The 25,522-nt window shown below is 36.2% G+C and overlaps 1 protein-coding gene across 4 annotated transcripts in view; it reads right to left on the reverse strand.

The window, feature by feature from the left end:
* Positions 1–3,197: 3,197 nt before the first annotated feature.
* The window catches only part of ADK (adenosine kinase), a 493,701-nt gene continuing 471,376 nt past the window's right edge, over positions 3,198–25,522 (reverse strand). Inside the window, exon 11 of one of the 4 annotated variants that reach the window (XM_036827944.1) lies at positions 3,198–4,071. In XM_036827944.1, coding sequence (XP_036683839.1) covers positions 3,947–4,071 — 125 coding nt within the window. In that variant the 3' untranslated portion in view covers positions 3,198–3,946. The remainder of the gene's footprint in view (positions 4,072–25,522) is intronic. The other 3 variants (XM_036827943.1, XM_036827946.1, XM_036827947.1) reach the window with 3 other exon arrangements.

Here is a 25,522-nt window from a genome sequence, read left to right on the forward strand (position 1 = left end):
AGGGAAGCCCAGAATCCATGTCTTCTTGACAACTTCATTATTCTTCCCCCGTCCTGTATGACTTCCCTCAACTATCTGTTAAACCAGGATGCTATAAAGTGGGACTAGGTTGACTACTCCTCATTCCAAGATGGAAAAACTTAGGTCAGAGAGGAGAATGCCTAACAACCAATTAAAGGCAGTTTTCCTGAGGCCCAGTCAGCTAGGCTAGCCATATTTTCCCTTTGTCCTTTACCAAAACAGAGAACTAAAAAAGTATGCCATAAACCCAAGAACAAAATACACAACCTAATGACTTTTTTTAACAGAAGAAAAGTTATGTGGGACTTCCCTGGTGGTGCAGTGGTTAAGAATCTGCCTGCCAATGCACGGGACACGGGTTCGAGCCCTGGTCCGGGAAGATCCCACATGCCGCGGAGCAACTAAGTCCGTGCACCACAACTACTAAGCCTGTGTTCTAGAGCCTGCGAGCCACACCTACTGAGCCTGTGCGCCACAACTACTGAAGCCCGTGCGCCTAGAGCCCGTGCTCTGCAACAAGAGAAGCCACTGCGATGAAGAAGCCCGTGCACTGCAAAGAAGAGTAGCCCCCGCTCGCCGCAACCAGAGAAGGCCTGTGCAAAGCAACAAAGACCCAACACAGCCAAAAAAAAAAAAAAAAAAAAAGTTACGTGATCTGTGTGCATGTTAATTACTACCAGTAGGCATACTTTGGAACCTGCTATAAATAGCGACTGTCATAAAAGTTTAGCTGGTGAGTGGCACTTGATCAATAGCCTTGGGGTAAGGGATTTTCTTATCAAAAAAAGAATAGGAAAGGTTTATTAGTGTCTCACCTACTGATCTAAGAGAAAGATATTCTGCAGTAGTTTTAATATGATAAAGATACTCTAGCACTTAAACTAACTGTCTTTGAGAGACAAAGTTGGAGGACTCACACTTCCTGATTTCAAAACTCAAAGCTCTAGTAATCAAGACAGTCTGGATTGGCATAAAGATAACATACAGACATATAGACCAATGGAACAGAACTGAGAGTCCAGAAATAAAACCTTACATTTATGGTCAATTAATTTTTGACAAGGGTGCCAAGACAATTCAGTAGTGGATAAAATAGTCTTTTTAATAAGGTACAGGGAGGACTTCCCTGGTGGTCCAGTGGTTAAGACTGAGCTTCCACTGCAGGGGGCACGGGTTCGATCCCTGGTCGGGGAACTAAGATCCCACATGCCGCAAGGGGTGGCCAAAAAAAGTAAATTAAAAAAAGAAAAATAAAAAAGGTACAGGGACAACTGGAGAGCCACAAGCAAAATAATTTAGATCTCCCAACTCAAATATATGCCAAAATAAACTCGAAATGGATCAAAGAGTTAAATGTAGGAGCAAAACCCATAAAACTCTTAAAAGAGAATATAGATGTAATTCTTCTTGACCTTGGATTAGGCAATGGTTTCTTAGGTATGAAGCCGAAAGCACAATCGACCAAAAAGAAAAAAAGAAAAGAAAAAAGATAAACTGGATTTCATACAAATTAAAAACATCTGGGGAATTCCCTGAAGGTCCAGTTGTTAGGACTCCGAGCTTTCACTGCCCAGGATGCGGGTTCCATTCCTGGTTGGGGAACTAAGATCCCACAAGTTGTGCAGCATGGCCAAAACAAAAACAAACAAACAAATTTGTGCTTCAAAGGATACCTGCAAGAAAGTGGAAACACAACCCACAGAATGGAAGAAAATATGTGTAAATCATATGTCTAAGACTTATACCCGGAATATATAAAGAACGCTTACAACTCAACAACAAAAGGACAAATCACTCAATTAAAAAATGGGCAAGCAATCTGAATAGACATTTCTCCAAAGAAAAAAATACAAATGGTCAATAAACATAATATCATTAGTAAGAGGAAAATGCAAATTAAAACCACAATGAGATAGCACTTCATACCCTCCAAGATGGCTATAATCAAACAGAGAGTAGCAAATGTTGGCAAGGGTGTGAAAAAACTGAAACCCTCAAACCATGTTAGTGAGAATGCAAGATGATGCAGTCCCTTTGGAAAAAAGTGTGGCAGTTTCTCAAAAAGTTAAGCATAGGGTTACCATGTGATCCAGCAATTCTACTCCTATGTATATACCTAAAAGAACTGAAAACATACATCCACATAAAAAACCTGTATGTGATTGTTAATAGCAGCATGACTCATAATAGCCCAAAAGTGTTAACAACTGAAATGTCCATCATGAATGGATAAACAAAATATGGTATATCCATACAAAGAAATATTATTTGACAATAAAAAGAAGTACTGAAAATGTCCTAAGGTGGGCAAACTTTGTAAACATGCTAAGTGAAAGAAGCAAGACACAAAAGAACACATTTTTATGAATATCAAGAATAGGCAAATCTATAGAGTCAGAAAATAGATTAGTGGTTACCAGAAAATGGGGAGTGAATTGGGTTTCCTTTTGGGGTGATGCAAGTGGTCTTGATTTAGATATTGGTGACAGCTGCACAGCTTTGTGAATATACTAAAGCCCACTGAATTGTATACTTTAAAATGAAAAATTTTATGGTATATGAATTATATCTCAATAATGATAAAAAAGATAAACAAGCATAGGAGACCTAAAAGTTGACTTAAACACAAACAAAACAAAAACCTGAATGCTTTTCTATGGTTTGAATTCAGTTTTATAACTATGATCTTTTTTTTCTTCAACAACAATAATCATAATGATAACAATAGTAGGTACTTATTAGACTTTAGGTAACAAGCATTTTATACTTAGTATTCTCTCTCAAATTATCTCAATGACCTTGTACATAGGGGTTATGATCCCATTTTACAGAAAGGAAGTTGAAGTTCAAAGAGGCTGAGTAATTTGCCCAAGGTCATATCAAGGTAATTAAGTCTGACTCCAGAGGTTCTTTTTTTTCAGAGATTTTTTTTTTTTGGTTGCATTGCACAGCACGTGGGGTCTTAGTTCCCCGACCAGGGATTGAACCCATGCCCCCTGCAGTGGAAGCACAGAGTCCTAACCACTGGACTGCCAGGGAATTTCCTGGAGGTTCTATTATACCATTTTGTGTTCCTTAAAACAGTGGCTTACTGGTCTCTAATACTAAGTTATTTCTCAATGTGTTATGTTGTTCTTTCTGTCTCCATCAACATAACAGGTATTATTTCAGGACCCAGGATTAAACAATGATCTTTCTGCCTTAGTTTGCGGAGCACAGGGCAAAGACAGAAAAAAAGTCCCATATGACAAGTTTTTATTTGTATCAAATTACAGAGTACCATAAGTAAATATAAGATTATGACTTGAATATTTAATATAGCTTATAATTTGGCAAATTATTTAATTATCCAAAGTTTATTACATGTTTGAGTACACACTGAAGAAATTACTTGGCATAACTTGGCAAGACAAATATTTCTGTACCTTATTTAACCATTTATCATGTATATACGTGGTACGTATATGAACATATGTGTGTATATATGTGTACACACACTTCTGAATTAAATATACTTGTATAAAAGCTAAAGATTTATATACTGATATTATCTTTAATTCCTTAAAAAAATCTATCATATTAAATTGCGTCTGCATTCAAAGCAGAAATGTAAAAAAATGATCACTTTACTAAGTACACATGAATTTACAAAGTAATAAAAATGAAACAAAATTTCTATTGAAATGTTATATTCCTGTTTAATTGACATTTAAGTGGCACTATCAAACTATGGAAATAAACCTCCGATTTTAGGTTGTTGAGAGAATAAAGATTCTAGTGCGTACTACTGTACCCTCTAAATTAAGATGAACGTTATTATAGTAGGAAAGGTAGCATTTAATTTTCTTCTTTATTAATATGGGAATTCTCAGGAAGCCATCAGGGCAGTGTCTGTACTCCTGGGCTGCGGTTTCCTGCTTTTTCATCAGTGGAAGTCTGGCTTCTCAGGAAAGGTGCAGCCAGTCCTCCTAATTATGACACTTGCTGCATAGTGGCCAGCACGGATGCATTCAGTCAGGGGCTTGTCAGAGACCAGCTGAGACAGAAAACCTGGAACACAGACAAAAGGGAAAAACATGAGTATTGTGTAAACAGCATCAGAAATGTCATATGGGTCAGAACGAAAAATGGTCTACATACCTATGCCTTTCTTCAGTCTTGAGAGTGAAGTGTCAAACCTCTAGGGTTAGAGAGTTCTTTCCTAATATTTCTTTTAAAGAGCTCAAGTCGGGACGTGACAGCTCACCACCAAGTCAACCTAGTCTTTCTAAGCCTAAACTATCATGCTTTCCTTGATAAGGAGACTTTAACTCTGAGATTAAAAGGTTATAAGTAAGAAATACTGGCCAAATAATATTATATTGGGTCTTTACAGCTGAGAAATTATTAGTTATGCCTCTGCCTATCTCTCTGGATTCCTTCTGTATTGCTGTTATTCCTAGAAAATTGCTATTTGGAAAAAATACCTGGATATCTCTCCAAGAACAAATTTGAGAGTTGAAAAGTTATGAATGACCTTATATCTCTTTCACTCCCAGAAGTAACAGTGAAATAATTTCTATAGTCAAGCACCATGGACCTACTTGACATTAAAATAAATATGGTAAGGTAGGAAACAGTGTTGAGGCCTTCTGCTTCCGACCAACATGAAATAAAAGGAACCAGATTTACCCTTTCTCCAGAAACAACTTTAAAATAAAAACAAAGTATATGCAACAAAGTTTTTCAAATATTGTACTTCAGCCACAAAAGAGCCATGAAAGAAGGGAAACAAATGAGGTAAACTGTAAAAGTTACCAGGCCACAATACATGGCCACAACACTCTGCCTAGGCAGAGGCTGACAGTTTCACTGACTTGAGAAGATGGAATTGGGAGTCAAAATAGGATAAAATTAAACATCTACACAGACTGATCAGGAAAAAAAAGAGGGGAGATATAAATTGCCAATATTGGTGATAAGAGATATGACATCACTATAGCATCTACACATGCTAAAAGGATAATAAGGAACATTAACAACTTTATGCCAATAGATCTGACAAGTTAAATTGGACAAACTTCTGGAGAGACACAAACTATCACAGCTCACTCAGGAAGAAACAGATAACCTGAAGAGCCTTCTATCTATTAAATATTTGATTTTATAATTAAAAAGTACATTAAAAGCACATAAATAATTCCAGGTTCATATGGTGTCACTGGTGAGTTCTACCAAATATTTAAGGAAGAAAAATAATGTCAATGCTATACAAACTATTCAGAAAACTGAAACGGAGAGAATACATCCCAACTCATTATTTGAGGCCAGCATTACTCTGATACCAAAACCAGAAAAGATGCAAATATTTTAGCAAATCTAATCCAGTAGTATATTTAAAAAAAGATAGTAAATCATAATCAGGTAGCATTTATCCCAGAAATACAAGGTTGATTTAACATTCAAAAACCAATCACTGTAATCTACCACATTAACTAAGAAAACCATAAGATCATCTTCACAGATGCCGAAAAAGCATCTGACAAAATCCAAGATCAGTTTCTAAAAAAAACTTTCAGCAAACTAGGAATAGAAGGGAACTTCCTCAACCTCATAAAGGGCACTTGTGAAAAACTTGCATTTAATATCATTCTTAATGGTGGATGATGGAATGTTTTTCCCTTAGAATTGAGAACAAGGAAAGAATGTTCGTTCTTAAACATTGTACTGGAGACCCTAGCCAGTGCAATATGGCAAACAAAAGAAAGAAGAAAAAGCACCAAGACTGAAAATGAAGTAAAATTGTCTTCATTTGCAGATGGCATGACTGTCTATGGCTACGATTCTCAACAATGCCAAATGTTCTCTGGGGGGCAAAATTGCCAATGTCTGGAGACGTTCTTGGTTGTCAAACCTGCAGCAGAGGGTGCTACTGGCAACTAGTGGGTAGGGCCCAGGGATGCTGCTAAATATCCTATGATGTCAATAATGCCGAGACTGAGAAATCCTGGTCTATGTAGAAAATCCTATGGAATCTAGAGAAAAGTTACTAGAACTACTAAGTGAGTTTAGTATAACTGCAGGATACAAAATCACTATGCAAAAATCAATTGGATTTCTGTACTAGTAACGTGTATATAGCAATTGTATATGCCAGCAAAATTGATATTAAAAATACTATTCACCATACCATCAAATATGTGAAATACCTAGGGCTAAATATGACAAAAGCTGTGTAAGACATTTATTTACACTGAAAATGACAAAACAGTGTTGAGAAAACAAAACAACAATGCTGAGAGAAATTTTAAAAAGCTAAGTAAATGAAGAGATATAAAGTGTGCAGAGATCAGAAGATTCAATATTGTTATCAGCTCTACTGATTCAACGTAATATCAACCAAAATTTCAGCAGACTTTTCTAACAGAAACTGACAAGCTGATTCTACAATTTATGTGGAAATGCAAAGAATTTAGACTAATCAAAACACAGCTTTGAAAAGAAGACTACTTGATTAAAAAACTTATTACAGAACTAAAATAATTGAGACATTATGGTATTGGCATAAAGATAGACAAATCAATGCAACTGAATAGACAGTCCAGGAATAAACCTACTTCCATATGGTCAATTGATTTTTACAAAGGTATTAAGTAATTCAATGAAGAAAGGATGATCTTTTAAACAAATGTTCTTAGAAGAGCTGGATGGCCATATGTGAAAAAAACCAAAAACAAAAGCCCCTACTTCTACTCTTCCTCACATCAACCACAAAAATTAACTTGAAATGGAACATAGGTCTAAATATAAGAGTTAAAACCATAAAACTCTGAGAAGAAAACTTAGGAGGAAATCTTAGTGATTTTGAACTTGCCAAAGATCTCTTAAGACATAAAAAATGTAAACTTTTATGAGAGAAAAAATAATTTGACTTTGCCAAATTAAACACTTTTATACCTCAATAACAAGAAACAACCCAATAAAAAATGGGCAACAGTGTTGAACACTTTAGCAAAGAAGATAAACAGATGTCAAACAAGCACATGAAAAGATGTTCAATATCATTATTCATTAGAGAAATGCAAATTAAAGCCACCATTAGATACCACTGCCCACCCACCAGAATGGCTAAAATTAAAAAGACTGAAAAACCAAGTGTTGGCAAGGGTACAGATCAACTGAAACTCTCATATACTGATTGTGAGACTATAAAATGATAAGCCCCCTTTTGAAAACCATTTATCTGCATCTTAAAAAGTTAAACATACACCTACTATATGACTCAGTCTTTCTATTTCTAGGTATTTAACCCAAGGTAAAGGAAAGCATTTTTCCATACCATGATTTGTAAATGAATGTTCAGAGCAGCTTTATTTGGAACAGCCCAAAACTGGAAACAATCCAAATAGCATGGAAGCAGTAGATATGTCCATAGTGATGGTTTCATAGGTGTATACATAATTCAACATTTGTAAAACTGTACACTTTAAACATGTGCAGTTTACTGTATGTCAATTACACTGCAATAAAACTATATAAAAAATTGTTATAGTTATAAATAAGATAGTCAAGAACAGAAGAATCTGGGGCTACTTCCCTCTTAGGAAAACCCAAGCTGCTGTAGCAGTACTCAAATACTCAGAAGAACAGATGATAATGAGAAACTGTTCCGTAGCCAGACTTTTAGGCCCTCCCATAGCCCCTGGGCAGCTGGGGGGTGAAGGTTAATTTAAAAGCTGTGGTGTAGTGACCTGTACAGAGCATTATAAGAGATTTATGTTCTTTCTCTTCTACCATTCTGACCACACAGGCTTCTCCCTGTCAGATTTGGGGAATGCTCTGTATTCAATAAAATAAATAAGTACGCCCAACCTAAGAATAATTAATTTGGTTAATGGAGTGATGTATTTTGAAGACGTTTGCTTAGAATGTGAAATCACTCTCTCAAGAGATTTAGTAAGAGTATTTTATCAATGGGTTTTCAGGTAACAGTCAAAGGTCGATATTAACTTTCAGCCAAACTGTGAGACTAAACTGCTCAGCCCACACAGTGAATGGAGCAGATGCCAAATTTAGTCAGATCAGCTTACAATGGAAACACGTCTATCAGAAGAATTATAAGGAACATCTGTTTTCCTCATTCCTCCTGGTATGTTCTTTGAGAGAAGAGAAAGCTTATGTTTATGAAATATTTTTGTGAAGCCTAAATACCAGCATCCTCTTTCTAAGAGAAGAGCAAGCTGATGACTGAAGTCCCCTGAAGAGACATTTTCTTTGACAAGTGGAAAACCTGGATGCAGAAAAAAGCTAAGACCTTTGCCCCAGGTGAATATCAGTTCTTTAACAATCTATTTTAAAAAACGAACTGAGATGAACTACAGATGTTATACAATCAATTATAAGTGGAACCTTCATAAAGTAGCTGGTGTGAATCTTCAAAAGTTGTATAAAATAGTTTAAATAAAGGGAGCTTATATTAAAGCTCCCTTATATTATATTATATTAAAGAATCATAGGGAATCCTTTTATAATAGGAATTAAACATCCCCAAGATACATTTTTTATTGTGTAAAATATACATAACCTAAAAATTACCACTTTGACCATTTTTAAGTGTACAATTCATGGCATTAAGTACATTTTGCAATGCTGTGTAACCATCACCTCTATCGATTTCCAGAACTTTTTCATCACTCCAACAGAAACTATACTCATTAAACTCTCCATTCCCCCTACTCGTGGCCTCTGGTAAATGCTATTCTTTCTGTCTCTATGAATTTGCCTACTCTGGGTACTTCCCATGAGTAGGATCATGCAATATTTGGCCTTTTGTGTCTGGCTTATTTCACTTAGCATAATGTTTTGCAATATAATTTTTTAAGCTTAGATTTTAATTATTAGCTGGCCTAAAATGTATTTTTAAAAAACTGTATTTGGAAATAATTTAAAATTCAGAGAAAACCTGCAGGAATAAAAACAACGCAAATAGTACCCACATATCCTTTACCCGGATGCACTTATTGTCAACATTTTGTTCCTTCTATGCACATGCTCTCTTTTTATACAATCTTCCCCCAAACTATTTGAGAGGAAGTTGCATCTGTCGTCTCCCTTTACCTTTACATATATCTATGTGTCTTCCTTGAGAATAAGGCTATTCTCTTACATAACCATAGTCATCAACTTCAGTAACACTGTTAGAATATTGTTATCTAATCGACTGTCCATATTCCAGTTTTGTCAATGACCCAATAATGTCCTTTATAGCATTTTTCTTCCTTCTAGGATAGAATTTAGTCTAGGATTTGTCATATTTTTAGTCTCCTTTATCTTGAACATTTCCTCAGTCTTTCTTTGACTTTTGTGAGAAGGACATTTTCAAAGAATACAGTCTTCCCCTACTCTGTATTTAATAGAGTGATTCTCATTTTGGTTTGTTTGGTATTTCCTCATGATTAATTCAGACTATGCGTTTCTGGCCAGAATACTAGAAAAATTATGCTATTCTTCTCAGGGTATCACACATTTAGGAGCATATTATGTCTGGCTGCTGTTCACTGGTGACAATTTTGATCACCTGATCAAGGTGTTGTCCTATTTCTCCATTGTATAGTTATATTTTCCCTTGCATCTAACAGGGAGTCTGTTGGTAGACAGTTTAATACCATGCAAATATGCTACTCCCCATCAAGAATCCCAATCTCTTCTCCCAGATTTAGTATTCACTCATGATTCTTAACTGAAGCAACTTAAACTGTGATGAATTTCTAACTCCAGCACTCCTTTCACATTTACCAGTCAGCTTCTGGCATTTTACTATATGCAAGATCTTACCTTTTCTCTCATTTATTATTTTTAATCTATTTATTTATCAATAAGGAGCACAGACTTTTGTTTTTTTTTTTTAGAAATTCACGTTCTTTTATTTATTTATTTATTTATTTATTTATTTATGACTGTGTTGAGTCTTCGTTTCTGTGCGAGGGCTTTCTCCAGCTGCGGCAAGTGGGGACCACTCTTCATCGCGGTGCGCGGGCCTCTCACCATCGCGGCCTCTCTTGCTGTGGAGCACAGGCTCCAGACGCACAGGCTCAGCAATTGTGGCTCACGGGCCCAGCTGCTCCGTGGCATGTGGGATCTTCCCAGACCAGGGCTCGAACCCGTGTCCCCCGCACTGGCAGGCAGATTCTCAACCACTGCGCCACCAGGGAAGCCCCCAGACTTTTGTTTTTTAATCAATGGTTTATAATTCATTATAGCCCTTAATTTGGTGATCAAAATGTCCCACTTTTTGCCAGTAGGAGCACCTTCAAGCTGGCTCAGGTGTCCTTGGACGTGCCCTCACACTATTTTTGAGCACTTCCTTACTTTCTGGCATTATGTTCTGGGCTCTTAACCCCACCCTATCCCAGCCCTGGAATCAGCCATTTTTCCAAGGATACCTATTTCCTATTAGGGTGGAATGGTATTAGAGACCAAAGTGTGGGTGGTAAGTGCATTCTTTGCTTTTGAACTCTGTCAGCGAATTGAGCTAGGAAGTATGCATGTACACACATGCACAGATATACATACTTACAGACATAAACGTGTACATATGTATACATATACACACAGACCTATTTTAGAAATTGAGTTGACACCAATATTTCCAATTCCAATCCATCCCCACAGAGTTCTTTCTTACCTTCCCCCCTTCCATTAAAATGATTTTGTACTTTCTTCTATAGTGAAAACCCTAGTTCCCAACAATATCAACACATTTATTTATTGGCTCAGTTTTTTTTTTAATTGGAGTATAAGTTGATCTACAATTGGCTCAGTTTTGAAATGTCTCTAAAACAGCTTCAAAATTGCTTCACCACTTATTCTACGAAAACCCAAATCTACTAAAAAGAGTTTGGAATTGGTTTGCTGTTCTCCAATGTACTCAAATACTGTGTTCAGTTTGCTCTTTAGACTGGTTCTCTTTTTTACTCCACTTTAGAATGGTTCACTTTACTTAAGACTGAAAAAAATGTTGGGGTCATGCGTTTCAGTTTGCTTTCAGTTTTCGTTCCCCACTTTCATCCTTGTTAATTTAATGTCTTTAAAAATATGTAGAATATTAACATGTTTCCAAGTAAAAACTCTAAAAAAGGTATACTCAGAGAAGTGTCATTTCCTTTTACCCTGTGCCCCTCTGTGCCCGTCCCCAATGTATGTACCCAATTTCACTGTTTTCTGGTTTGTCTTCCTGTTGTTTATTTTTGTAAAGGTAAGCAGATATATGTGCATTTTCTTATTTCCTCTTCTTTCTTACGCAAAAGGAGGTAGCATAGAATACATGCCCTTTTGCACTTTGCTTTTTTCACTTAAAACACCACCTGGAAATCACTGCATATTAATACATAGAGATTCTCCTCATTCTTTTTTACAGCTGCATAGCACCATATTGTATGGATATACCATAGTTTATTCACTCCATCTCCTATGTGTGAATGTTCACATAGTTTCTAATGCTTTGAAATTACAAATAATTCTGTAATGAATAACATTTTGCATACATATTTTTGTGTTGTTGGGTGTGTGTGTGTTATCTTTGGGATAAATTTCTACAAGTAGAATTTTCTGGATTGAAGGGTAAATACATAAGCAGTTTTGTTAGATATTGCCAAATTCCCCCTCTTTGGGGTTGAACTGTTTTGCATTTCCACTAGTCATGTTTGAGGGTGTCTGCTTCCCCACAGCCTCAACAAGAGAGTATACTGCCAAGCTTCTGAATTTTTGCCAATCTGATGGGTTAGAAACAATATCTCAATGTAACTTTAATTTGCATTTTTCTTACTATGGGTGAGGTTGAACATCTTTTTATATGTGTAAAGAACAAATCTCTTTCTGTGAGTTGTTTATTCTGATATTTTGCTTATTTTTCTATAGAATTTTTGGTCTCCTCTGCCCCCCCCGCCCCCAATTTTTAAAAGTTCTCTGCATTTTTAGAATATTATTCCAATAAAGTATTTTTTAGGTAGGAAAAATACAAATAATGACAATATGCTATTAATATATACAAATTCTGTGCCAGTAAGTAAACAAAGTGCTTATTCATATTTCATTCACTGACTGTGGTGAATTATAAAAAGTGTGGTTGGCAGACACTATAGCAGATAAATATGGCTTGCAGATAAATTTAAAAAAGAATTTTGCACTCTTTTACTAAAGATTTTGGGCCTAACAAGAAGTCAAGAAGTAAAATCTTAAATAACTGACTTGGCTTGTGTACTCAATATGAAAAAGTACCTTAGAAGCTCTTTTTTGGGGGCCATTAGCTTACGGTCCTTGTCAGTACATCATGTTGAAAATGAAGGGTAAGGCTCTGCATATATGCCTTTCAGCACAGCCATGAGAAGAGGAACAGGAGGCATAACACTGGAGAACAAGAAACATCAATACAGGTTTCCAAATCAAGAACTCATATGCTGAGGCGATTGTTGTTACCTTTTTACTTTGGTTCATTCTCTCTGTGACCTCTAACTCCCCTCTGATCCTTTTACAGATAGGCTTATCCCAGGGCCTCTCAGACTTTCCCCAACTTTAGACCAAGTCATGGACCTTGGGTCTCCAGCTGTTGAGGCACAAGGTAGGTGAAGTCTTCTCAATGACACTGAATTTGGTTCCTAGGGCTAGTATCAGCTGGCTCTGAATCCTGGAACAATCACAGACCCAGAGCTCTCAGAATAAACCTCTGTCCATTAACAACTGGTACAGCTTGTCACCTTCTGGTAAATTTCATTTGGAATTTTCTTTTACTGATGTTAAAGAGAGTGATCTGCACATATGGTCACCTTATCTTTGATAAAGGAGGCAAGGATATACAATGGAGAAAAGAAAGCCTCTTCAATAAGTGGTGCTGGGAAAACTGGACAGCTACAGGTAAAAGAATGAAATTAGAACACTCCCTAACACCATACACAAAAATAAACTCAAAATGGATTAAAGACCTAAATGTAAGGTCAGACACTATAAAACTCTTAGAGGAAAACATAGGCAGAACACTCTATGACATAAATCACAGCAAGATCCTTTTTGACCCACCTCCTAGAGAAATGGAAATAAAAACAAAAATAAACAAATGGGACCTAATGAAACTTAAAAGCTTTTGCACAGCAAAGGAAACCATAAACAAGACGAAAAGACAACCCTCAGAATGGGAGAAAATATTTGCTAACGAAGCAACTGACAAAGGATTAATCTCCAAAATATACAAGCAGCTCATGCAGCTCAACATCAAAAAACAAACAACCCAATCCAAAAATGTGCAGAAGACCTAAATAGACATTTCTCCAAAGAAGATATACAGGTTGCCAACAAACACATGAAAGGATGCTCAACATCACTAATCATTAGAGAAATGCAAATCAAAACTATAATGAGATATCATCTCACACCAGTCAGAATGGCCATCATCAAAAAATCTACAAAAAACAAATGCTGGAGAGGGTGTGGAGAAAAGGGAACCCTCTTGCACTGTTGGTGGGAATGTAAATTGATACAGCCACTATGGAGAACAGTATGGCGGTTCCTTAAAAAACTAAAAATAGAACTACCATACGACCCAGCAGTCCCACTACTGGGCATATACCCTGAGAAAACCAAAATTCAAAAAGTCACGTACCACAATGTTCATTGCAGCTCTATTTACAATAGCCAGCACATGGAAGCAACCTAAGTGTCCATTGACAGATGAATGGATAAAGAAGATGTGGCACATATATACAAGGGAATATTACTCAGCCATAAAAAGAAATGAAATTGAGTTATTTGTAATGAGGTGGCTGGACCTAGAGTCTGTCATACAGAGTGAAGTAAGTCAGAAAGAGAAAAACAAATACTGTATGCTAACACGTATATATGGAATCTACAAAAAAAAATTGGTTCTGAAGAACCTAAGGGCAGGACAGGAATAAAGACGCCAACACAGAGAATGGACTTGAGGACACAGGGAGGGGGAAGGATAAGCTGGGACGAAATGAGAGAGTAGCACTGACATATATACACTACCAAGCGTAAAATAGATAGCTAGTGGGAAGCAGCTGCATCCTACAGGGAGATCAGCTTGGTGCTTTGTGACTACCTAGAGGGGTGGGATAGGGATGGGGGTGAGGGAGACGCAAAAGGGAGGGGATATGGCGATACATGTATACATACAGCTGATTCACTTTGTTATACAGCAGAAGTTTCTTAACACAACATTGTAAAGCAATTATACTCCAATAAAGATGTTAAAAAAATAGAGTGATCAATTTTAGCATAACTGAATCCAGTGTCGGAGACGAGGCCTGAGACATAATTTAAACTGTGCAGAGGTGCTAAGCTAGTTTTTTCCTCAAAGCACATAGAGGTGGGATGGCTGGTGTGGGCAAAAGGCAATGTGATTTCCTAACTTCCATGTAGTTACTGTAGAAGAGATATAACATTTAGAATTTTCTTAGTGTCATTTACAGAGAACTGAGAAATATCGTCAGTAGGTATGAAAGCCTTAATGAAGACACTTAAGAGCTAGGGATATTTTAAAAGGAAATGAACAAAGTCTACAGATCAATTTTTTCTTTTCCATATAGTTCCTCCACTAATAGTTTTCATGGTGGCTGGAACTAAAAACCCAGTAGACTCCATTACTATTCATTCAACATTCACAGTAAAAAGGATGAGTTAGCTTTTCTGATTATCATCAAATATGGTTACACGGCTTATGTCTAAAAAAAATCCAACAATTTGAAGAGGGGACTAGTTAAATCCAGGCAATGGAATAATAGAAAGCAGTCAACTAGAATGAGTTAGATCTTCATGTGCTGCTAAGAAACAACCTCCAAGATACGAGTAAATGAAAAATCAAGAGATTGAACAGTAAGCCCAGTATACTTTCATTCGATGAAAACTGGGATATGTATTCATATACAAAGTTGCACAAGCACAGGATATTTCTGGGTGGATTCAACAGAAACTAGCAACCAAAGCTACCTCATGGAGGGGAATTAGTGGACTGGGGTAGGAGCAATGTTTACTTTTCATTATATATAAATACACTACTTCTATGATATATATATATATGTATCTCCTTTTTGTGCTGTTGTATTTTCTACTGCTTACAGGTGTTATTTCTGCAATAAAAAGTAGATTAGAAACATTTTCCCATACCTTTAAATATTCTTAGAGACCATGCATTTTAAATGTGGATGTAGCATAATTTACTTAATCCCGTTTTTGGATATTTAGTTTTTTTCCAATTTTGTTTTCTACCATAATTAACACTGTAGTGAATATCTTTATAACATTTTAATAACATTTATCATTGTGGACATTTAAAAATTTTAATTTCCTTAGGATAAATTTCTTTAAGGGTAATTAATTTTAAGGCTTTATAGCCACATTGACAAACTCCTTTTCAAAATTATCTTATTAATGTATATACCCAATAGCAGTCTTGCTATAAAAAAATTGTTTGATAATCTGAAAAGTGAAAGGCAGAATCTTGTTTTAACTTACAGTTATTTGTTTATTAGGGAGGTTGAAAACTTTTTTTGTTTGTATGCCTACTGACCATTTGTATTTCTTCTTTTTATGAACTGTCTGATGACAGCTTTTACCTATTTTCCTATTGGGGTATTTCTCTTCTTTTACTGATTTGTAAGAGATATTCTCCCAGTTTGTCTACTACATATGTTGTGAATACTTCCCGTTATTTTGTCATTTGCCTTTTATTTCTATTGTTACATCAATATATTTATCTTTTCTTTAATAATTTTTCCACTGAATTTAGGCTGAGGAAGGTCTTCCATACCATGAGGTCAAAGAAATATTATCTTATATTTTCTCTTAGTTCACTTAACGCTCATTTAACTTTTTTACTCCATCGAGATATTGAGTATAATAATTGGGAGTGATCAACCTTCCTTTTCCCAAAGAGTTGTATTTTTGTTCCACTACCATATCTTAAGCAATCCGCCCTGTTCCTATGATTTTTAAACATTTTATTTTGAAATAATTTTAGATTTAAAAAAGAGTTGCAAAGATAGTACAGAGTACTCCTGTACTCATCCTGACTTTATTAAATTCTTACATGTGTTTTCTTCCATTTTTGCTCTTTGGTCAAATCTTTGCAATGCATTTTAGAAACATGTTTATTCAAAACAGTAAAAAAGCAAAATTCTTATGTGTCTGAAAAATTATTATCATTTCCAGATTTCAGAGACGATTTTTATTTTCTGTTTACTTTTATTTCCTAAATATTCTATAATAAGCAATATTACTTTTATAATCAGAAAAAAGCCAACAAACATTATTTTAAAGAATAACATGGGAACATTTAGCTATTCAGATAAATGGTTAAGAACAACACATTCAAGAATTTCAGCTAAGTGATATTTTATTCTGACAGTTTTCCATTCATGCTTTTAGAGTTTATTAATAATTGTAGCCACTTGGGAACAGAGCTTTCTGCAAAGTAAATCAGTATAAGCATCAGTGTTAAGTACAATGAAATTGGTCACTCTTAGAAAGATTCCTCAAAACTAAAGATCTTCACTACTTTCTGTACCCTTAGGCTTAGGGAAACACAGGCAGTGTTAGAGGAGGCATCTTAGAGAGTTTTTGAGGGAACCTTAGCACAATCTTTCTTCCCCACATGAAGTCTTCATCTTTAGAAGGCATATGACAAATAAATCAGTCTGCATCTTTTGAAATGGAAATTCAAGGACCAATGTTTCCCTAGCAGAGATTCTGGGAGAATTCCTCACAGAATTAAGCAGAAAGGATCACTGTACTTGGATAGCGTGGTCATTATGTGATATCAATAAAACAAGCTTTTGGTAAAAATGGTGAGGTCACTGGCCATAGGACACTGGCCTTAGCATCTCAGAACACTGTAACTGATGAAGTTGGGAAACATAAGGCACACACACACACTGAAGATATTGGTAAAATGAGGTGGGTGGAAGAAAGGTTTTTCCATTTTGGCCTTTTTTGTTTTTTAAAGTAATAGACTATTTTTCAGAGAAGTTTTAGGTTTACAGAAAAATTGAACAGAAAGTACAGGGTTCCTGTATTCCCTCTCATCTTCCCATCCCTCAGTTTCCCCTATCATCAACATCTTGCATTAGTGTGGTACCTTGCTACAATTAATGAGCCAATAATGAATGATTCACGAAAGTCCATGGTTTATGCTAGGGTTCACTCGGTGTCGTTCATTCTATTTGATTTGAAACTGTATAATGATTTGTTATGCACCATTACAATACCACACAGAATAGCTTTACTGCTCAAAAAACTCCTGTACTCTACCTATTCATCCCTCTCACTCCCCCCTCAGCCCTTGACAATCACTGATATTTTTACTGTCTTCATAGTTTTGCCTTTTCAGAATGTCATATAGTTGGATTTGTACAATTTGTAGCCCTTTCAAATTGGATTCTTTCATTTAGCATGCTGTATTTGAGTTTCCTTTGTGTCTTTTCATGACTTGATAGCTCGTTGGTAAATAATATTGTATGGATATTACCACAGTTTGTTTATCCAGTTACCTATTGAAGGATATCCTGGCTGCTTCTAAGTTTTGTCAATTAAGAAAAGAGTGCTATAAACATTTGTGTGCAGGTTTTTATGTGGACATAAGTTTTCAACTCATTTGGGCAACCAAGGAGCATGATTGCTGGATCATAAAAGACTGTGTTTTTTTGTTTTTGTTTTTTGTTTTTTTTTGATAAGACTGTGTTTTGTAAGAAACTACTAAACTGTCTTCCAAAGTGGCTGTACCAGTTTGCATTCCTATCAGCAATGAATGAAGAGTTCCTGGAGCTGCATATACTCACCCTATAGGCCACACATACGAACTCAAGATGCTGCTTAAACGATATGGGTGAAAGAATGTTTTTTCCATTAAAAAAAAAATTCTGTAAAAAATTTTTTTCATTAAAAAAAATTTTTAAAACATCTTTATTGGAGTATAATTGCTTTACAATGGTGTGTTAGTTTCTGCTTTATAAAGTGAATCAGCTGTACATATACATATATCCCCATATCTCCTCCCTCTTGCATCTCCCTCCCACTCTCCCTAACCCACCCCTCTAGGTGGTCACAACGCACCGAACTGATCTCCCTGTGGGATGCAGCTGCTTCCCACTAGCTATCTGTTTTACATTTGGTAGTGTATATATATCAATGGTACTCTCTCACTTTGTCCCAGCTTACCCTTCCCCTTCCCTGTGTCCTAAAGTCCATTCTCTACGTCTGCGTCTTTATTCCTGTCCTGCCCCTAGGTTCATCATAACCATTTTTTTTTTTTTAGATTCCATATATATGTGTTAGCATATGGTATTTGTTTTTCTCTTTCTGACTTACTTCACTCTGTATGACAGACTCTAGGTCCAGCCACCTCATTACAAATAACTCAATTTCATTTCTTTTTATGGCTGAGTAATATTCCCTTGTATATATGTGCCACATCTTCTTTATCCATTCATCTGTCGATGGACACTTAGGTTGCTTCCATGTGCTGGCTATTGTAAATAGAGCTGCAATGAACATTGTGGTACATGACTCTTTTTGAATTATGGTTTTCTCAGGGTATATGCCCAGTAATGGGACTGCTGGGTCGTATGGTAGTTCTATTTTTAGTTTTTTAAGGAACATCCATACTGTTCTCCATAGTGGCTGTTTCAATTTACATTCCCACCAACAGTGCAAGAGGGTTCCCTTTTCTCCACACCCTCTCCAGCATTTGTTTTTTGTAGATTTTTTGATGATGGCCATTCTGACTGGTGTGAGATGGTATCTCATTATAGTTTTGATTTGCATTTCTCTAATGATTAGTGATGTTGAGCATCCTTTCATGTGTTTGTTGGCAACCTGTATATCTTCTTTGGAGAAATGTCTATTTAGGTCTTCTGCACATTTTTGGATTGGGTTGTTTGTTTTTTGATGTTGAGCTGCTTGTATATTTTGGAGATTAATCCTTTGTCAGTTGCTTCATTAGCAAATATTTTCTCCCATTCTGAGGGCTGTCTTTTCGTCTTGTTTATGGTTTCCTTTGCTGTGCAAAAGCTTTTAGGTTTCATTAGGTCCCATTTGTTTATTTTTGCTTTTATTTCCATTTCTCTAGGAGGTGGGTCAAAAAGGATCTTGCTGTGATTTATGTCATAGAGTGTTCTGCCTATGTTTTCCTCAAAGAATTTTATAGTGTCTGGCCTTACATTTAGGTCTTTAATCCATTTTGAGTTTATTTTTGTGTATGGTGTTAGGGAGTGTTCTAATTTCATTCTTTTACCTGTAGCTGTCCAGTTTTCCCAGCACCACTTATTGAAGAGGCTTTCTTTTCTCCATTGTATATTCTTGCCTCCTTTATCAAAAATAAGGTGACCATACGTGCATGGGTTTATCTCCGGGCTTTCTATCCTGTTCCATTGATCTATATTTGTGTTAAAAAAAATTCCTAATACTTAAAAATAAAAACCGCTCAAAACATAAAAGTATATGCCTTATATCCCATACTCACTTATCTATTTCATTGCTTGGTGAACCTACTATATTTTACATTTGCTGTCTTCAGAAAGCTACATGATTCACTTCAGACACTTTTGGTAATCTCCACGGCTTTGGTTCAGAGCCTTGAGGACTGGGTCGATGATCTAATGAACCATTTGCATTCCAGATTGCTATAATACTATGCTTTCCCTACTGTCTCCATCCCTCACCCCACCCCAACTTATTCATTTAATTTATCAATGTTCTTTATACAAGAGTAATATCGAACTACACACTGTACAGTAGTGACAAGTTAATTACATAGTTATTAAGAGATAATGTGGGAGTAGTAACATAAGTTATCATGTAATTACCTTTGTTCTCAGAGGCATTATCATGTAATTAAAGCAAACCTGATATAATATTTTACAGCAACTAAGAGTGCTGAATTCTATATTCTCCCTGTCCTTTTCCCTGTAAAAAATTTGCTGTCATTTCTGGATCAATTTGATTTTTCAGTTCTTTGTTCATTCTCCATCTTTCTTAGATATCTACACTTTAGTGATGATTTTATGGGCTCTCTTATACTGGCCTGCTGTACCTTCTAAACCAATGGTTACCAGATATATGCTGCCACACGGCACATGAGACAGTAAACTTAAAGGCTGTACTTTTTTTTAAAGGCTGTAGTTTTATTATTATTACCTGTGCTTACTTTAAGAGACAGAATAAGATATAAATTAAAATGTTGACTAATCTGAATCCTCAATTTACTAGACTTATGCCACTACCACTCTGACACTTGTATACATATGCAAACTTGTGTAAGAAGCAAATGAAAATAAAGTAAAAACCTAGAACGCTATCAAAAGTATTTTGATTTATTCAATCAACCAACATTTATTGAATGCCTACCATCACTAGGTACTGTGCTAGACACCAAAGGATTCAAAGATGTATAAAACATAGTGTTAATCCTTGAGGATTTTATAGTTTTAGGAGAGAAAGCCACATAAATACTTTAAAAATAATCCTGGCAGAAGTGTGGAGCATGAATTTACTAGGAAAGAGACTGGTGGCAGAGAGATCTCGTAGGAGTCTACTGGAATATTCTAGGAGCGTTTCTCGAAGTGTGGTCCCTGCACCAGCAGCTTTAGTGTGACCTAAACCCCACCCTAGACCTATCGAATCAGAAACTCTGAGGACAGGACCCAGCAATTTATCTTTTAACAAGTCCTCCAGGTGATTCTGATGCATGCTCAAGTTTGAGAACCATTGTTCTAGGGTGACAGATAATAAGGATAGGATGGAGAATAAATAGTGATTTGATGTGGGTGCTGATGAAATTTAAAAAATTAAGAACAATTCTGTGGCTTAAAGCTTAGGAAACTATGTGGAAAATGAAACATGGAGTATGTCCCAGGCTCAGTTCATGTCAAGTGCTCTTCACCAGAGTCTCATTGCTTTTCCTGTGAAGGAGCTACATTTTACCCCACTCCCAGTAAGAAACAGCAGTAAAGATCCTAGGTAGGACATGACAAGGGTGCTGTTATTTGAGGCACTGGACATTCCACTGGGCATTTTGGCAAATCGAATCTAGAGATCTACTGGATAACTTCAATACGTTCTATGAAATCTTGCCAGGAGCCTCTGACCTGTATGCTATTGTCTATTAACGGCAGGAACTGATGTTCAGGATTATGATCTTGAGAATCAGTTTTCATATTCATACTACAGGTATTAAGGGAAATAGATATGAAACGCTGCTTGCTTCCTTTCCTAACACATGTGTTCTCTCCACATCTACATCCATTTTAAATAACAGTAAAGAAAAGGTAGCTGTGATCAGTCTGTCACTGGATTATTCACATATACATTCTAGCATAGTTTAATGTTAAGTCAAGGTGACCTGATACGAAAGTATGGCCTAACCTGCTATTTCCTGACTCACTCCCTTTCTGACAAAATCCCTCAATAACCAAGTTCTTAGATATACTGACTAGAATGGTTTCTATCTGATGGTAGGAGGTAAGTTTGTTTGTAGCTATGCATGTGATTAATTGACTTATTCATTCATACAACGAAAATTTACTATCTACTCTATGCCAGGCACTGTGGTGGGTCCTGAGGATACATTGGTGAATAAGACACATAGTGTCCCTGCTCTCTTGAAGCTTATATTTTAATGGGGGAGATTTTTAAAGAAGTAATAAGTTAGAAATTAAGATAATAAAAAAGTAAATAAGATAATTCCAGAGAATGTTAAGTCCTATTAAGGAAAACGACTGTGTGTAGCAGTACAGAATAGTGAAGGGACCCATGTTAGATAGGATGGTTAGAGAACACTTCTAAGTTGAGACTGAGGATGGGAAAGACACAGCCATGTAGAGTAGGGAAGAGCATATTAGGCAAAGGGAACTCCACGTGCAAAGTGTCTTAAGTCCTTAAGGAAGACCAGCATAGCCACTGCACGCAAGCAAAGGTGAAAGTGGCATGAAATACAGATTCAGAGATAGGAGATCATATAGATCCTTTTAGGCCACTATAGGAGTTTAGACTTTTAGTCTAAGTGCAACTAGAAGCCACTGAAGGGTTGTAAGCAGGGGAGTGAAATAATTTGATTTCTCCTTAAAGTGAGTATTTTGGCTACTGTGTAGAAAAATGGAATAGAAGGCAAAAAAGACTGAAAGTATGGAGCTCAGTTAGGAAGCTACTGTAGTAAGTAAAAAACAGGCCTGAGTTAAAGTGGCAGAAAAGAAAAAGCAGAAAAATGGATGGATTTGAAATCAGATATGAGATATATCCTTAAAATTGAGTCAAAAGAACTCACTGAAGGTTTGGACAAAAGGAAAGGAAGGTATTAAGAATGATTCCTAGGTTTCCACCTTAAGATATAAGCTGTTTGATGTTCCATGTATTGTGTGATAGATGGATCATGCTGTAGGGAACATTTTCAGAACTCTAAGTATGAGAAAAAGGGCAAAGACAAAGCATGCAAACATACATGTGTATAGAGCCCACCCATCCATTACCCTTTTAAGAAAAACTGCCTCACCTCCAGCATTGTTGAGGGGGTCAGTTGATGTATTTGGAGCATGTAAATCAACGCTTACTGCTAACTGGACCAAGGCCAGGGCATCTGACCCCAGATGTTCTTCCAGTATCCTATTTATGAATGGCACAGAAAGTGAATTGAGCTAACCTACTGTTCTCTTTCAGGAGCCAGAATGGAAAGCAAAGAAGGACCAGAAAGACCAGGAAGGAAGAAGCAGACATGCAATGCAGCTGAGTGACATTAATGTGTAAGCAATGGAGTGAAGATCCATGAATATCTGCTGCTGAGGTCTCCAGAACTGATGGAATCTAGAATCATCATCTGGCTCCACTCTCAGTAAAAACTTGTCCAATTTTGGTTATTGCTTGAGATTCCTTTTATAACAGGTAACACATATGAATCCTTACTATGTGTCAGGTACTGTTCCTTTATAAACATTATTTCATTCAGCTTTTACTATAACCCAACTGAGATAGGTACTTTATCCTCATTTTTATAGATGAGAAAACTGAGGCTCAGAGATGTCAAATAACTTGTCCATAGTCCCACAACTAGTTAATGCCAGAACAAGAACTCAAATCCATGTCTTCTGACCCACTGTCTTAACCACTGTTTTATAATGTCTCCCTTAATGCTTATGTGCTTCCTTAAAAAAAATTCCTTATTCTGAGCCAGATGAAATGGGTTTCTGTTCCTTTGACCAAAGGAGTCTGATGAAATAGTGCCTTAAAGCCAAAGTGTGGCTGCCCTACTAGATCCTGCACCCCTGCCCCTGCTTCCATGACAACGAGCTCCCTCACATAGTTGTCATTCTTAAGAAAATTGAATAGAACAAAATAAATTACTGTATTGTGGGGATTTTGAAATGCACATATATAAAACAGAATGATATATTATAATCATAAATCTATATCATTTCTTTTTCCTCTGTCTTTGAATACTTCAATATAGAATAGAGATCGAAATAAACTGTGAAAAACCAATTTCTTCCTCTACCTTCTGAAAAATTAAAAGAAGGAGCTCTGGTGGTGTCCACTTATGTAACAAAATTTTACAACCTGCTACTCCAAGGCTTAAAGGCTTAACTCAGGGTAGAATTTGGCTTATAAACTATATAGCATTTCAAAGGCAAAGAAAACTCCCCATCACCTTCCACTGTTCTTTTTGACAGAGTCTGTTACTCCTAGGCTTTAGAACTGTTCATCCCTCAGACATCATCATTTTTATGAGTTATTTAGGCAAGCTAGGGCAGTAGTGCAAGAAAGCATGAGTTTACTGTAAGGCACTGAATAAATGATTGTAGATATGGGAAGAAGACTAATTTTAAATATAACGGTAAAACTTATTTTTAATAAATTTTCAGTTTTGTGTTCATCATCCTAGGTGACGTATTTCAACTGTGGTGTTTTTCTAGTCATTTGCAAGACAGCAGGTAGAGTGTTTATATGAATACCTTTCATCAAATTCAATAGCTAATACAGTTTCTCTAGAAGGTAAGCAACTTCTCAATCTGACCTGTGTCTTTTCCACAGTTGTTCAATCAACTTTTATCTTTAAGATGACGACTAACTTACAGCAGGCTAGAATATTTTAGATTCTTCTTTAATGAAGGAAGGTATTAAGAAAACAGGGGTGGCATTGACAGTTTTATGTGTCTAGGTCATTTAGGTTAAACATTTAAACTTAAATATTTAATAAAGATGCTAACCGGGTATTTTTTCCTTTATAGGATGTGTTTTAAATATTTTATAATTGCTTTATCACTTCCTTAAAATTGAGTTTTCAGAAAAACCGTGTCCTTCTGCTGATATGAGTACAGATCACTATCTCTTTACATTGTGTTCTAGTGTTAGCCTAATTACTAGAATGAGAAAAAGTCTGAAAAACCTTTAGCCATTAAATTCATACATTTAACAAGTTACAACCTTGAAATCTTGCTCTACCTGAAAGCACCATTAAAAGTGCTTGGCTATTATTACTAGAGGAAATTTTTAATAAAAGCTAATTAAGCTATGAAACTCCCAAATGGTTAACTGATTTTAGGGGCTAAATTTCTGGTACTTCTAATTATCCTCTGATGGCTTTACTTAGTGTTTCACAACCATGACAGACGACAATGAAAAACTGCAGTGAAATTCATCCACCCTGACACTGTGCTAAGCACCAGCTTCTCCCTCTCCAAGTAAAATCAATACTCTGTTTGAGTAAACACGTTTACAGCTTTATTAGGATGTCTTGCTTGTTCTGTAACAGCTACTTGAAGCTGTGGTAACAAATCGACTCAACTCAGTTAAACCTAGAGAGCTGGGTAAGAGGCCCATCGATAAGGCTGTTATAAAAATAAACTGCAGGAGATCAGAAAGCTGGAGCAAACAGTCTGGTAAATGTCAATATTTTCCCTTACAGAGGATGACAAAAACAGTGAGATTATGTGGAAAGTCTTTTCTTCCCCCTTAAAAATGTCTCTTGTTTCAACTGGATAAAGCATTTCTACTTTTTGTGTACAACTCTTCTGAATGAAATTTTTGCTTCCTAATGCCCATATGCATTTGGAACAGGAAGCTGATGTAAATACTCGGTATTTCTCCTACCATTTCAGATTCTTTATTTTCCTTTATATAAAGAGGTTTATTTTGGTCTTCATTGACTTTATAAAATGACCTTATTCAAGTTACCTGGAATACCCGTGGTGGCTTAGTCTTACCTTCTTTTTATTAATGAAACAAAATTTCTGTCATCCACATTTGGGAGGTCATTTCAACACAGTGTTCGCTCTTGCTATAACGTTGGTGAGACCTCATGTTGTACCTTCCAAATTAGGCCTTCCAAATTAATGCATTTAACAAGAGCAAACAGTGTTAGCTATAGTCAGGCTACATAACCTCCTGACGAGTGGTAGTACATAAAAATGTCTGCTACCTATTAGGAGCAAGCCTCCACAGTGGCTACAGCTCTACCAAACAAGAACTCACA

The sequence above is a fragment of the Balaenoptera musculus genome, chromosome 16 (genome assembly GCF_009873245.2).
Source record: "Balaenoptera musculus isolate JJ_BM4_2016_0621 chromosome 16, mBalMus1.pri.v3, whole genome shotgun sequence".
Classification (NCBI taxonomy): Eukaryota; Metazoa; Chordata; class Mammalia; order Artiodactyla; family Balaenopteridae; genus Balaenoptera; species Balaenoptera musculus.